General features: G+C 46.2%; 1 protein-coding gene across 4 annotated transcripts in view; it reads right to left on the minus strand.

The window, feature by feature from the left end:
* Window positions 1-672: 672 nt before the first annotated feature.
* WIPF3 (WAS/WASL interacting protein family member 3) overlaps window positions 673-13689 on the minus strand; it is an 80798-nt gene continuing 67781 nt past the window's right edge. For 2 of the 4 annotated variants that reach the window (XM_074340929.2, XM_088797673.1), the window contains 3 exons: window positions 12896-12997; window positions 4846-4922; window positions 673-2887 (listed from right to left, as the gene is read on the minus strand). In XM_074340929.2, the coding sequence (XP_074197030.2) occupies window positions 2864-2887; window positions 4846-4922; window positions 12896-12997 (203 nt within the window). In that variant the 3' untranslated portion in view covers window positions 673-2863. Of the gene's footprint in view, window positions 2888-4845; window positions 4923-7552; window positions 8111-12895; window positions 12998-13689 lie in introns of those variants that run through there. The other 2 variants (XR_016021030.1, XM_074340930.2) reach the window with 2 other exon arrangements.

The following is a 13689-nucleotide window of genomic DNA, read 5'->3' on the forward strand; positions in this document are numbered from 1 at the left end:
TTATGTCTCCATTTTACAGATGAGGAAACTGAGGCACCGACTGATTAAGTAACTTCCCCAGACTTGTAAGAGGCAGAACAGAGATTCAGGTCCATGTTTTCCCCTGAGCCAGTTTACCTAGCAGGTACACCTTAGTTCTCTTGTACCAGGTTCCAAAGAATACACACCTGACAATACTAAAACGGAAATTGAGATGACACTGCTCCATGTGGGAGATTTTTTTGAGGGGTTTGCTAACTTGGGGAAGGGTGCTAAGTGTACTTTAAGTTGAAAGTTGTTCCATTTTAACACACATTAGAGGAATTTATAAGCAATGCTCTCTACCCATGTTATATTAATAAAACGGAATAGAGTGTTATCTACTTTTTAAAAACTACATTTGAGAAAGTTTTTCCCTTGGTTGGTTTTTCCAAATACCCATTAGCTTAGTTAGCTCACAAGCCCCAGAAAAATACTATGACAAAACTATGACTTTGTTATTTTGTCAGAAACGTCAGCTCAAAAGAGAAATGCACCAATTCTAACACAGTATGTTACAACAAGTGTTGGGTCCTGTGTAAAGGTCCTTTTTGCTCTGTCATTCTTAGAAGCCCTCCTAATCCTTAAAACTGCTTGGCTGAGACGAGTACTGGTAACCAGAGATGGGTTTTCACAAGGAAACGACCAGAAGCATTTCCGCTTATTGAAGTTTATTAGGTACAAAGAAATGAATCTGCAGAGGGAACATCCATAAATATAAAATACACGTAGAACACCGGGGGAGCACAGATGAGTGTCAGCGAGAGTATGTGAGGACGGTTGGGGTGCTGTGACACAGATGCTCGTATATGTGAGTGTATAATCAAGGGGCAAACCTTTGTCCTGCCAGAGGGACTCGGTGTACCAGTGCATGTTCAAAGTGCCTGAATTCAGTGACAGGTCTCCAGGAGAGATGTGATGCCAGATTCCTGAGATTTCTCGCTAATTGCGATTTTTGGTTTCTGCTCATTCCTTCTCTCCGTCCTTGAATGGTTGTATTTTTAATTTCTATCCCAGGGGTGCAGAACACGCTCATAGACACAGCTCATCGGGGCAGGCAGTGCATGCTGAAGGTGGGACTGCCTTCGTGTAAAGCCTCCTTAACCATGATCATTAAAACCTTTGTAGTCATTTCATAAAACTGGGAGGGAGGTGGAGTGGATCCTATTATAATTAAGAAGTTCTGACCTTTCGGAAACCTTCCGGAACCAATGAAACAAATCAGCGATGCCCAGGGCCGATGACCTGGAAAAACTTCTTTTCCATTGATTTAGCCGTTACAGTTTGGCATGATGTATTCCCCAGAGAAGGGAACTTGACCTTGCTCACTTAATTCTATCTGGACGGAGGAAGCATGACAATAATGTAGGATAGCATCTTAGGCTTTACTCCAGACCACAGCTAGGTGTATGTGGTCACATGTTTGCCCAAACCCTCCTATCTGTCTACTTTTTTGGGGTGGCTTGGTCTGGGCACCATATCCTTGAGGTGGGAGCGCATGAGTGGATGGTTCCAAAGGAAACTTATTTTTCACTGCTCTTCCCGTCTCTCCCTCCCTGATTTCCTTTAATCTGCAGCTATTTTGAGCACAGACCAGGGATCATTTTGTTTCTTTCTATTTTGTCCCCTTCCTCTGTCACAGCCTTCCTCTCCAAGGACAGGGAGCATTTGGGGTCATGTGGCAAGTAGCTCAAGACAAAGGGTGTGAGAGCAGCAGTCAGAGCCCATCCTGACGTGGTCCATATTCAGGGGTGGCTGAATTTGCACAATGCTCCCCCCACAGAAGTGACCACCACAGGGAACAGGAGGTTAGGTTCTCTCTTTAGCTCAGAATTTAGCGAGGTTTTGCCTGATAGCTGGTTCCAGGTTTCCCAAGGGTCGGGGTGGAGGAAGATTATTTCATAATACGTTTCGGTCTATACTTTTTCAAGTCATATTTTCCATGGAAATTCTGCACTTGGGGTGAGGTTGAGGGAGACCTCTGAGATAGGATTAGTAATTTACTCTAATAACAAGTTATGTAGGTTTCTAACTTGCAGGGGAAATACCGAAATCTCCTAAAGCTCACCCACCTCGCCCTGATAGCCAGGATGGACCTGGGAACATGGAGGGAACAGGAGGAAAGTCTCGGGGACTTGGGCATAAGGGGCACTGTAAACAGAGCACTGGCTACTCGTAGGATCATTCAGGTACAAAAGGGGCCCTGTAGTCAGCATGGGAGGGGCCAAGTCCACTCCTGCCTTTATTTTGTGTTATATTTACATTAGGCAGCGAAAAAAAAAAAAATTCCCTGTACTGCAAAAACGGAAGCGAGACATGGCGTCTCGTTCACTGGAGGTTGTGTGGCATTGTCTGGGTGTGGGGACACACACTACTCTCTGAGTTGCGTCATTTATAAGGCATTATTTGGTTTGATTTTGCAGTTTGTACGCTGAGCATATAAAATCATGCTGATAAGAAGCCATTGTGGATACTATGACTTTGGGACTACTTGCAAACCACGGAATCTTCTAAAAAACGGTTCCGAATCTAGGAAGGGCCAGCCTGCATGCATATTTACAGTCATGGAATGGACACAATGGGTGGGGACAGGGCTCTATCTGCACTGACCGACGAAAGCCAAGAGGCATTTTACAAAATGGAGAAATGGTGTGTGTGGCTTTTTAAAAAATAAAAGTTGACTACAATACTGATTTAAAGCCTGTGCAAACCACCTATTTACAATAAATAAATGCTCCATTCCGAGCCTGTATGTCAAATGAATTACAACTTGAGTATGGTGAGGTTCAGACCGTTCTCCTGGGGATGCCCAGGGGTTCACAGGGCGTTGGCGTCATCTGTCTTCTCATCGGAGTGTCTTTAAAGATATCTGTGGAAACAAGACAACATTACCAGGTGGGTTTAGAAGATTCATTGCACACAAATCACTGACCCAGGGCTGGGCACCGAAGCTTTTCCTCATTCATGCAAGGCTGCCAGGGCCTGACGGTCCCATCATAAGCAAGGAGGTGATTCTGACCCAGGGGGTTGTGGGTAGAAACGGGGATGAAATGGGATGTGTAGGTCATGGCATGGGCGGACCTCAGGCCATGTTAAAAACATTTAGAGGACTGAGAACCAGCAGATTCACTTGACAGAGAGCTCAGGAAAAGCAAAGGACTTGCTGGAGATCCCGAGACAAGGCAATGGGGAAAGAGAGAGGGCCTCAGGCCTTCAGATTTCCAGCCCAGAGCTCCCACCCATGCCTGGATCACCTGGATCCATAAAGGAGCCCCCTCGGGGGCGCTGTTTGCTCTGTCTGGAACCCAGTGATTTCTCTCAGTGACTGTTTTTGTCGCACTGAAGTAAAAATGAATTAAGATGGCGTCCAGCTAGACATAAAGAACCAAGAGAGACTTTATAGTTCCGTCCCTGATTGGATTTTTCCAGGCACAGGTGACTTAGGTGTGTGCCTGCCACAATGCCAGTGATCAGACACTGCCCAGTGTGCGATCGTCTTTGCCATGTTTGCAGGTGAGGGTGACTCTAACGTGCCAGGAAAAGCAGTGAGGTATAGTGGAAGGAACACTCCTGGAGGAATCCGAGGTCTGGGCCTGTGACCTTGGACGTGTTCCTTAATCCCTCGGAGTTTGGTTTTTCTCATCTGAAAAATGGCTTTAACGGTTCTCTCTCCAGCTTACGTCACAGGGTTAATGAAAGGCTCAAGTAGATAACATATGCAAGTTATCTGAAAAATGGAGAGCCATATAACGTAGGGATGATTATTTTGATTATGACTGTATTTTTCTGATCACAGGAGTAATGTCTTCATTGTAGAAAATTCCAAAACTGCAGAAACACACCAGGTAGAAAATAAAACCCAGCCATGGTCTCTCAGAGCGGATTTAGTCGTTCTTTTCCCCTATGCATATGTGCATGTACTTCTCCCTTCACTGCAATCATACGCCCGTTTTTGAGCCTGTGATTATGTGAGTGTGGTGATTGCAATTCTAGGATGAGCCGTGGCAGGAAAAGGGGCTGGCGTTTATCCTCCTTCAAGGAAGGGTCCCAGCTTCCAGGAACTTAGTCCTTTCCTTCTCACGTCACTTTCCCTAAGGGTCCGTACAGCTGCAAAAAGGCCAGTTTAGCAGCAGGCCACCCTCTTTGTCACACAGACTTCTGAAGCAGGAAGAGGCCAGGGTGGGCCTGAATGCATGTTTTCAAAGAATAACAAAGGGCCTTTAAAGATGAGACCGTATCGCGTGTCATGAGAGACGTCATCTCGGCTCAGGGTAGGAAACACTGTCCGAGTTGCCTCGTGGGAGAAGAAGGGCATTTCTTCAAAGAGTGTCTTATCTATTGCACAAGCACCTATCTGGTTCCCCTCCCAGCTTTCTTCTAGCCACCAGGACTTGAATTGTGACTACATTTGGCCAAAATAAATGATAATGTTGATGGGGAAACCCTCCACCAATGGTGCTGTAAGAAACCATGTATTTCATAGATGAGACAGAGCCCTGAACTATGTCTTATACGAGTTACTGAGTTTTTCTCTTGGGCTTCTCACGTCATCGTGATGTGGGAAGTGTGAATGGGGAGTGAATGAGGTGACTGTTGCAGAATGGCTCCCAAGGGGCTCTGGTCACCAAACTTGCTTGTGTAGGTAGTAGTGATGCCAGAGATTTTGAAATGGTAAGTGTCTCATTGTAGATGGAAACAAAGCTACACCCAGTGGCTTGCCCTGAGGAAAAATGTAAAGCTGTTGGGGAGAAAGCACACCCTTAACTTCTCTGTGCTCCCTAAGGAGAATTCCTGGCTTTATATTCAGACACCTGAGGGACGTGTCACCTGAGCATTTCTGCCTTTGATGTCATCGGAGCTCTGTGCAGCCGCCTCGGCATGGAGCCAGGGACCAGGTGTACAGCCTGAAAGAAACAGGAACAATCTCACCATCTGTTGGCCCAGGGACCGGCTGTGTGCTTCACAGAGAAACTCAGGCTAAACCGGCACTTGCAGCAATGGCAAAAGAACCAAGGGTAACGTGAGCCAGTCACCCTGGAACCTTCCGGCTGCTGGCCCTGGACTGTGTGTTTCCACCACTGCTTCTGTGTCGCAGACTATGGATACAGAGGCATCACGTTCAATGTGTTGGGAGGAGGACAGGTCACGAAGGCCTGTCATCTCAAAGCACGTGACAACTGCTTAGCTCAACACAAACCACCCTCTCCAGGACCCCAGCGTGCCAAGCACTCCGCTCGGGGCGGGTTAAAAACAAAGGAGCAAAAGGTAAGTATGTGTTGACGTAAATCAGGCTCTGTTCCATGAAGAGCCAACTCATTCTCTGAAAAATATTATGTTTAACTATTGTACAAATTATATACGAGTATCTCCTTAGACGGTTTTCCCTCAAGAGATACCACTAGAATCTCTAAGAATTCACAAAGCAGAATCATTCTGCTGAAACAGTCCTTCGCGTGGGCTGTTTACCCACACTAGAGTATCTCAGATTCACTAAAACGGTGGTTTTCAAACTTTGGGTAGCACAGTTGTAGTAAGAAATGCTTTTACGTCTCTAACCAATGTCATGCATCTCCTGCACTCAGACCAGCCTGAGTGACCTCCGGTAAACGCTGCTGCCTCCTGGTAAACGATGGCTGCCCCCTCCTGGTTAGCTGCTCCCTACAGAGTGGCCCTGAACCTCTGTGCTGGGGCTGAAGCAGCAGAGGCCCAAAGGCTAAGCTGGCTTCGAACTTTATTTTTTATCATTTGTCAACCAAGCCAGCCATGCACCTTTTCCCAAGCACAGAGATATTTTCATGTCAAAACAAAAAAATCCATTTTGTAGCCAACCAACAAAAGGATGAATACTGCAGGAATAGAGGAGAATGTCCAGAAAGGATTTACAAACTTGGCTGGCCATTAAAGCTGGCTAAAGTCTCTTTGAGAACCTCCAGAACCCCCAGAAGCCTTGGAGTGCAATCCCCATAGACTGGGCAGCTGGGTTAGCAGAAAGGTGGACTCCTAGGAGAGGCAGATCTAATGATCAGCTCTGGGCCAACATGGTCTCTCCAAGGTACAGTCCACATGGCCTAAGATGGAGAGGTACCAGTGTGTGGTGTCAAGAACACCGGACATGGAGCAAAGAACCTCAACTGGAGCCCCAGCTTTGCCATCAGCTGTGACCAGGGGCAGGTCACTCTACTTCTGCCTCAGTTTCTTCAGCTGGACAGGAAGGAGTTGGGCTGGATGACCTCAAAAGGCCTTTCCTGCTCTAACACTGGAGGCCTAGAATAATCGCTAATTGAAGGAAATGACAGGTTTCATTGAAATGATAATTCTAGTACCTGCCAGATCTAGACCTTAGAAATTGAATATCTGGCCTTTCCTCTCCTTTCCACAGTCAATGTCACCATTGAGGTCGGTACGAGAGACCCATCATTCCTTCCTCAACTACATCCTGCTTGGAGAAAACTGAAAAGGGTCACCCTACATACTATGGGGCCTCATTTCCCCCTCCACAGGTGCTCCAACCAGCGGGTGGGCCGATCATATTCTCTGTCCCAATAATTTGGAATTTTACAACTCGTTTTAATGATTATTAAGAGTAATATATATTCATTGTAGAAAACTTGGACAAAACAGTGAAGCATAAGGAAAATAAAGACCACCGAGCATTCCACTATTGAGTGTAACCACTTTTAACACTGTAGTCTGTATTTCTAGCCTCTTCTGTTTATTTAGTCAACTTCTTCTCCCTCTTCCTCTCCATATAGATAATTTCTTTTTAGAATTAAATTTAGGTTCTATTTTACATACTTTTAGTGTACTGGGGGTTTTTTGTAGGTAGAGTTAACATTTTCCCATGTCACTAAATATTCAACGACACTATTTTAATAGATGCATAGCATTTCCTCCCATGTCTCTGCCTTAATTTATTTAACCTCTTTCTTGGAAAATTGTGCTGTTTCCAAATTTGTTGTTCTGTAAATGGTTTGGTGATGTTTATATGTGTGGACATTTTTATTCATTAATTCAACAAGTATTTATTGAGTGTCTGTGTGCCTGGACCCATTCTGGGAGCTGGAGATAGACCAGTGAATAAAAATGGATGCTGTCCCTGCCCACTGGGGCCTTATACTGTACTGGGGGAAACAGACAGGAGCAGTTCATATATAAGATGTCAGGAAGTGATAAATGATTTGAAGAAAATGATAAAGCAGCATGAAGAGAACAAAAGTGATGAGGTAGGAAGGGTTGCTATTTTATATGGAGAGGTCAGAAAAGACCTCTCTGATAAGGTACCGTTTGATCAAAGACCCAATGGAGGCAGAGAGGGAGTCTTGTGGATACATAGGGTAAGTGTCCCAGAGAAGGAACAGCAGGTGCAAAGAGCCAGAGCAGCAGTGTGCTTGGAACATTCTACAAACTGCAGGTGGTCCGTGCTGTTGGAACAAAGCGAGGTAGGGGAGAACGGTGGTGGTGGTAGGCAGTTCATGTAGGTCTCATGAGCCATGATAGGCATTTCTAACAGACTTGGAGAGAGATGGGAATTCACCGGAGGACTCTGAGCGGAGGGTAGCATGACAGGACTTGGACTTTAGAAGAATCACTCGGGCCGCGGTGTGGAGCAGGTTCCTGAAGCATCCAGGTGACAGTGGCTTAGGTCAGGGTGTGAGTGCGGAGGAGTTGAGAGAAATCATTTCAAAGGAGGATGTGAGAGCGGAAGAGAAAGAAAGAAGTCAAAGATGACTCGAAAGTTTTTGCTGTTAACAAAATTGGGGCAGCAGCGAGCATGCAGTGGGAGGGGAGAGTGAAGAGAGGGCGGTCAGAAAACGTAAGCAAAGAAGTGCCTGAGAAGGAGAGAGTGATGGACTGTGGCTACTGCTTCTGACCAGTGGATCTGGCAATGTGGAGGTCCACTGGTGGCCGTGCTAAGGGCTCTTTCCACGGCACGGCCAGGAGAATGCCTGAGAGGACAGGAGGAGAGGAAGTGGAGATAGTGTTGGCTGTAAGAGAAGCAGAGACATGGCCCAGGGGCCAGAGTGGGTCAAAGAGGATGTTACAGCATCTCTGTGGGTTCAGAGTCACAGGAACTTGGTGGGTTCAGAGTCACCTGGAAAGACAGGAACAGTGGTAAGAGTGGGATGCTGGAAGACAGCTTATGAAGGTGTGTGGTCAACAATATATCAAGTGTGAGTAAGGTAAGTACAGGGCAGAGGCCATTACTGCACAACTGCCCTCCACAAAGGGCAGTGTCTACTGATTCTCTCAGCCTTGGGACAACTAATCCTTTGATTTGATGACAGGCACCACCCAGTACTGTGACAGTTCCTGCAGCACCAGGTGGAGTATTTTCTTTGCTAATGGAAATAACTGTGGGTAGTTTTGCTAGAAGTGTAAAGTAACTCTATTTTAAAATAGGAGTCAGACCACAATGAGATTCCATTTCATACCCATCAAGATGGCTACTATAAAAACAAACAAAAAACCCAGAAAATAAGCAAGTGTTGGCGAGGATGTGGAGAAACTGGAACCCTAGTGCACTGTTGATGGGACTGTAAAATGATAGGAGTGGAAAATGGAAAACAGTATGGTGGTTCCTCAAAAAACTAAAAATAGAATTTCCATATAATCCAGAAATTCTGCTTCTGAGTATATAAAAAGAATTGAAAGCATGGTCTCAAGGAGATAATTGTACACCCATGTCCGTAGCAGCATTATTCACAACCGTCAAAAGGTAGAAGCAACCCAAGTGTCCACTGGTGGGTAAATGGATAAACAGAATGTGGTATATACATACAATGGAATGCTATTCAGCCTTAAAGTGGAAGGAAATTATATTCTGACACTTGTTATGACATGGCTGAATCATGAGGACATTATGGTAAGTGAAATTAGCCAGTCTCAAAAAGTCAAATATTGTATGATGCCACTTACAGGAGATTCCAAGAGTGGTAAAGCTCATAGAACGAGAAAGTAGAATGGTGGTTGCCAGGGGCTGGGGTGAGGGGAGAATGGAGTTGTTTAATGGGCACAGAGTTTCAGTTTTGCAAAATGAAAGGCGTTCTGGAGAGTGTTTGCACGATGTACTTAACACTACTGAACTACACACTTTAAAGATGGTTAGGATGGCAAAGTTCATGTTATGTATTTTTAAACCACAATTGAAAGTTAAATAAAACAAAAGAGCTAACTAAGCCTGAGGGTATCTGTGTGCTGTGTGTGTGTCAGAAGGAGAGAAAGCAAGCAAGCCGGAGGAGGCAGAGGCCGAGAACTGCCGCAAAAGAGTGTGAAAACACACTCATCTGACGGAACCAGCATTGTCTCCCAGACTATGCAGCACTCTAATCTTGGGGAACCGAGTCAATGGTGAGCAGGAAGAAAACTGTAAGGAGAAATGTAATCGGACAGGCATGGCCCGTATCACTCACACTAATATAATTAACAAGGTTCTACCGCATGGCTCACGGGGATGGCTGGAACATGGTAATTTAATTGTGCTAGGAGGCTATGGAAGTATTTTATATCTGCCAGTGCCACACCAATTTAAAAGGATATCTTATTTTTGAAATTGCAAATGCCCTTTCTGGTCTGTCGGATGTCCGTTCATTTGATAGGATTTTTTTTTTTTTTTTTTTTTTTTTTAAATGGCGTCTACCTGAGTAGATTCTTTTTTGGTGAGCGGAACTGATTTGAACATTTCTTTGAGATGAGAGGAACACAGCACAGATTGCCAACTGCGCCCTCCTGGTGAGCTGTGTGGACATAGCTTTTCTTCTATTCTCAGGGATGAGACTGGGCACGATGGGCTCAAAACGCAGTAAGTTTAGATTAGAATTTCCTGAGTCTAAAGGTTGGCCTGTCTGGACCTCCTTTTCCCTACATGTAAACTTTCTTGGGACTTATGATACGCAAAGCACATAGGACAGTGCGAGGCACATCTGAGGTGGTTCATGGCAGTATGACTTACAGTACTTGCAGTGGTATTATAGTACTACAGTACTTGCAGCAGTAGCACTTACAGTACTACAGTACTTGCAGCAGTAGCACTTACAGTACTACAGTACTTATAGCAGTATCACTTACAGTACTACAGTACTTGCAGCGGTATCACTTATAGTACTACAGTACTTGCAGCGGTATCACTTACAGTACTACAGTACTTATAGCAGTATCACTTACAGTACTACAGTACTTGCAGCAGTAGCACTTACAGTACTACAGTACTTGCAGCGGTATCACTTACAGTACTACAGTACTTATAGCAGTATCACTTACAGTACTACAGTACTTGCAGCAGTAGCACTTACAGTACTACAGTACTTGCAGCAGTATCACTTACAGTACTACAGTACTTATAGCAGTATCACTTACAGTACTACAGTACTTGCAGCGGTAGCACTTACAGTACTACAGTACTTGCAGCGGTAGCACTTACAGTACTACAGTACTTGCAGCGGTAGCACTTACAGTACTACAGTACTTGCAGCGGTAGCACTTACAGTACTACAGTACTTGCAGCGGTAGCACTTACAGTACTACAGTACTTGCAGCGGTAGCACTTACAGTACTACAGTACTTGCAGCGGTAGCACTTACAGTACTACAGTACTTGCAGCGGTATCACTTACAATATTACAGTACTTACAGCGGTATCACTTACAGTACTGTAGTACTTACAGCATTATCACTTATAGCACTAGGGGTGTTGTTTAGCATTTTACTGACAGTTCTTCTCTGCTAATAGGTTCAAGTTCCCCAGCCTGAGAAGGGATGAAAAGTCCTTCCTGTTAGGCGGGAACACATCTCCTTGTCTTCTTTTCATATGTAGGTACCTCCTGTAGGGTAACACTCCTGGCCTCCCTTTACCCTCTTTGCTGGTGAATTGAGAGGGAACTAGCCACGCACACTCTGGCCCCTCCTGGGTCCTCTCTTTGAAGCTGTGTGTTTGTGGAGGAGTATTTATTCTCTGCTCTCAGGGCCACACAGGACGCTCTGTGAGGTAGGTGCTGTGGCTGCAGGAGAAGGGCCATTGGTCTCCTCACTCGTAAGTCACCCCACTTGGGTGAGGCAGTGAGCCTCACTGCGGGTGCAGTACTGGGGAGTCTGCGTTACTGCACACCTAAGCCGTGTCCTCCAATAAAAACACTGACACTTGGATCTTCCTTTGTCTCGCTCTGGTGAACATTTCACATGACGGGAAAGGGGTGTTATGTACTGACACTGCCCCACCAAACCTAACACCTCGAGCAGCTTGTGTGGCTTATTCCCTGCAGGCAGGTTGTGCCCTTATAGACCACGTGGGACTTGCTGGTAGTTCCCCAAGGCCCCAAGCACCATCGTGCTTAGAATGTCACCTCTCTCTATGCCTTCAGGTCCCATCCTCCATGCCACCTTCATGCCCATTGTGGTGACCTAAGCACTGTAAACGATCAGTGACTGTGACCTAGCTGATTTCTCACTTCTGTCTCTGGAGTGCGCATGGTAGGTGTTTGATGGTAGGGACCTTGTTTCTTACACTTGTCGTCTCTGGTGTCAGCATGGAGCCTGGTGCATAGTGGGAAGTACACGCCCATCTGCTGAACTTGACCTGAGGAGAAACAGGCGCCTGACACAGCACCTCTCTCCTCCCAAGCATCATGGTCTATTTAAACCATAGGTGGGCGTGCTTTCCCTCTGTCCTTCTTTATCCTTCTCTTGTTTTTCCCTTTCTCTTAATTCAGAGAAGTAGTCTTCACATATTATTTTAAAAGCACACATGGTCACTTCTCTCTAAATGTGCAATCCCACAGGCCAGCAAAGAAAGATGTGCCCCAGGTTGACTCCAAGAGGACCTGTGACCCGAGCAGGGAACAGCCTTGTACTCGCGGGTCTGCTCGGCAGGAAGCTGAACACTGGCAAAGGGACATCACCGAGGTCCCTCTGTAAGGACAGGCTTAAACAGCCCGGTTCCTGGTCTGGGGCTGAGCCCGGACATGGATGATTTTCCCTGCTGGTTCACAGAAGTCTGGGATTGGGGTTGGGGAACACATCGACCCTCACTCCATATTGTTGACTCTGTCCCCTTCTGCCCATTTGGATGGGCTGAGCCCCAAACAAGAACAGGCTCATGTTAACTCACAGGGAGTGTCACAATGTGGTCAACACCCCACTTTACTTTCCTTTGCTTCCTGAGTTCCTACTTTCCTCGCTGGCCTTTTGGCCCCGAGGGCCAGGCCGACAAGCCTCTGCCTCTTCCACCCTTAGAGCTGAACAGCTCAGTGGACTGAAGGCCTCTCTTGGAGCCTGGCCACGTGACGAAGTCAGCAGGAGGCGGTCTCACTGGGTTGAGACATTCAGCCCTGGATGGACCTTGGAATCACCTGGCAGCTTTCAAAAGTACTGACGCCCTGGCCCCAGCTGTACGTTCTGATTTGGTTGGCCTGGGTGCAGCCTAGCCTTTGGGATGTTGAAGGTCTCTAGGTCTTTCTAATGTGTAGCCAAGGTTGAGAGCCATTGGCCTAAGGTCATTCACGGTTTCACGGTGTCAGAGTTCTGAACTGGGGTTTTCGGGTTCTTCCTCAGCTATGAATGCACAGTTCCTGCATGCCAGTTTGCTTGGCGTGGTTAGCTCCTTAGTCAAAAGCCTCAGAGAGGGGAGAGACAAGGGGTAAGTTCAGGCACCCAAATCTGATGCTAAACAATTAACTTTGGTATTCTGTAAATGCCGCTAAATGAAACCTTGGTGATTGGGATAAATAAATATTCTGAAAATTCCAGAAGTAAGAATAGCATTATTGTATTCTTGCAGTGAAATCATAATGCTATCCTTTAGACAGCCTGTACCCAATCAACGTGCACCAAGCATCAAATTCTGGAGGGTCAGGGAAAATCAGGAGTCTTATCAAGGTGGCACTTACTTCTAGGGATCTTGCTGGGGTAAATCTTCTGGCATGGTTTATATTCATCCGGAGGAGGAAAGTCTTCCACAGAATGGAATGTGAATTTAGACTCAAAGTCCTCTGCACACACAGGAAATGGCAAAGTTACTTTGGTTACTGTGATGACCCAAGTTTTGATAATTTCCAGGAGTACACAGGTTTGCATGCCTGGTGCAAGGGTTTTAATGGCAAGGCTATTCCCCCCAAGACATCCATCCATGTCTCAGTTGTTATTGTTTAGCTGAGACAAGGGGAATTAAGAAAAGTGAAATCAACAGACTCTCCCCATCACCCACCCCAACTTACTTCAACCAATGGGGAACAGAAGTGCCCAGGGTCCAGAGTCAGAGGTGGAGAACCTGGCAGCACCAAGGGACCAGCGAAGTCCCTGGGGCCTAAAACCACTCCTGAGCTCCTGGGGACATCTTTGGTGGGGAGGGGTGGGCAGAACAGGAGTCCTCAGCCTGGCTGGTGGGAAGGAGCACGGTTTGTGTCCAGTTGGGGAGCTGGGCTCCCCAAAGCAAATGGGTTCTGTCCTGAGCTCTTGATGGCAAGAGGAGAGGGGGCTTCTGGCTCTTTCATGGGTTGAGTCCATGCTTTGTGATCTAGGCTGTATGTCTCACAGTAGCTCAACCCCCAAAGATTTTTGGTCACATCTGACTCCAGGTGACTCTCCTTCCTGATACATATTTTTTGCCCTAATTATCCCCCTGCCTACTGGGTCTTTCGTCCATCCACTCACCTTGTCCAAATCACTCTGTTCTTTTAGCCTT

This window comes from Rhinolophus sinicus, chromosome 4 (genome assembly GCF_057876585.1).
Source record: "Rhinolophus sinicus isolate RSI-liver-muscle chromosome 4, RSI-T2T, whole genome shotgun sequence".
Lineage (NCBI taxonomy): Eukaryota > Metazoa > Chordata > Mammalia > Chiroptera > Rhinolophidae > Rhinolophus > Rhinolophus sinicus.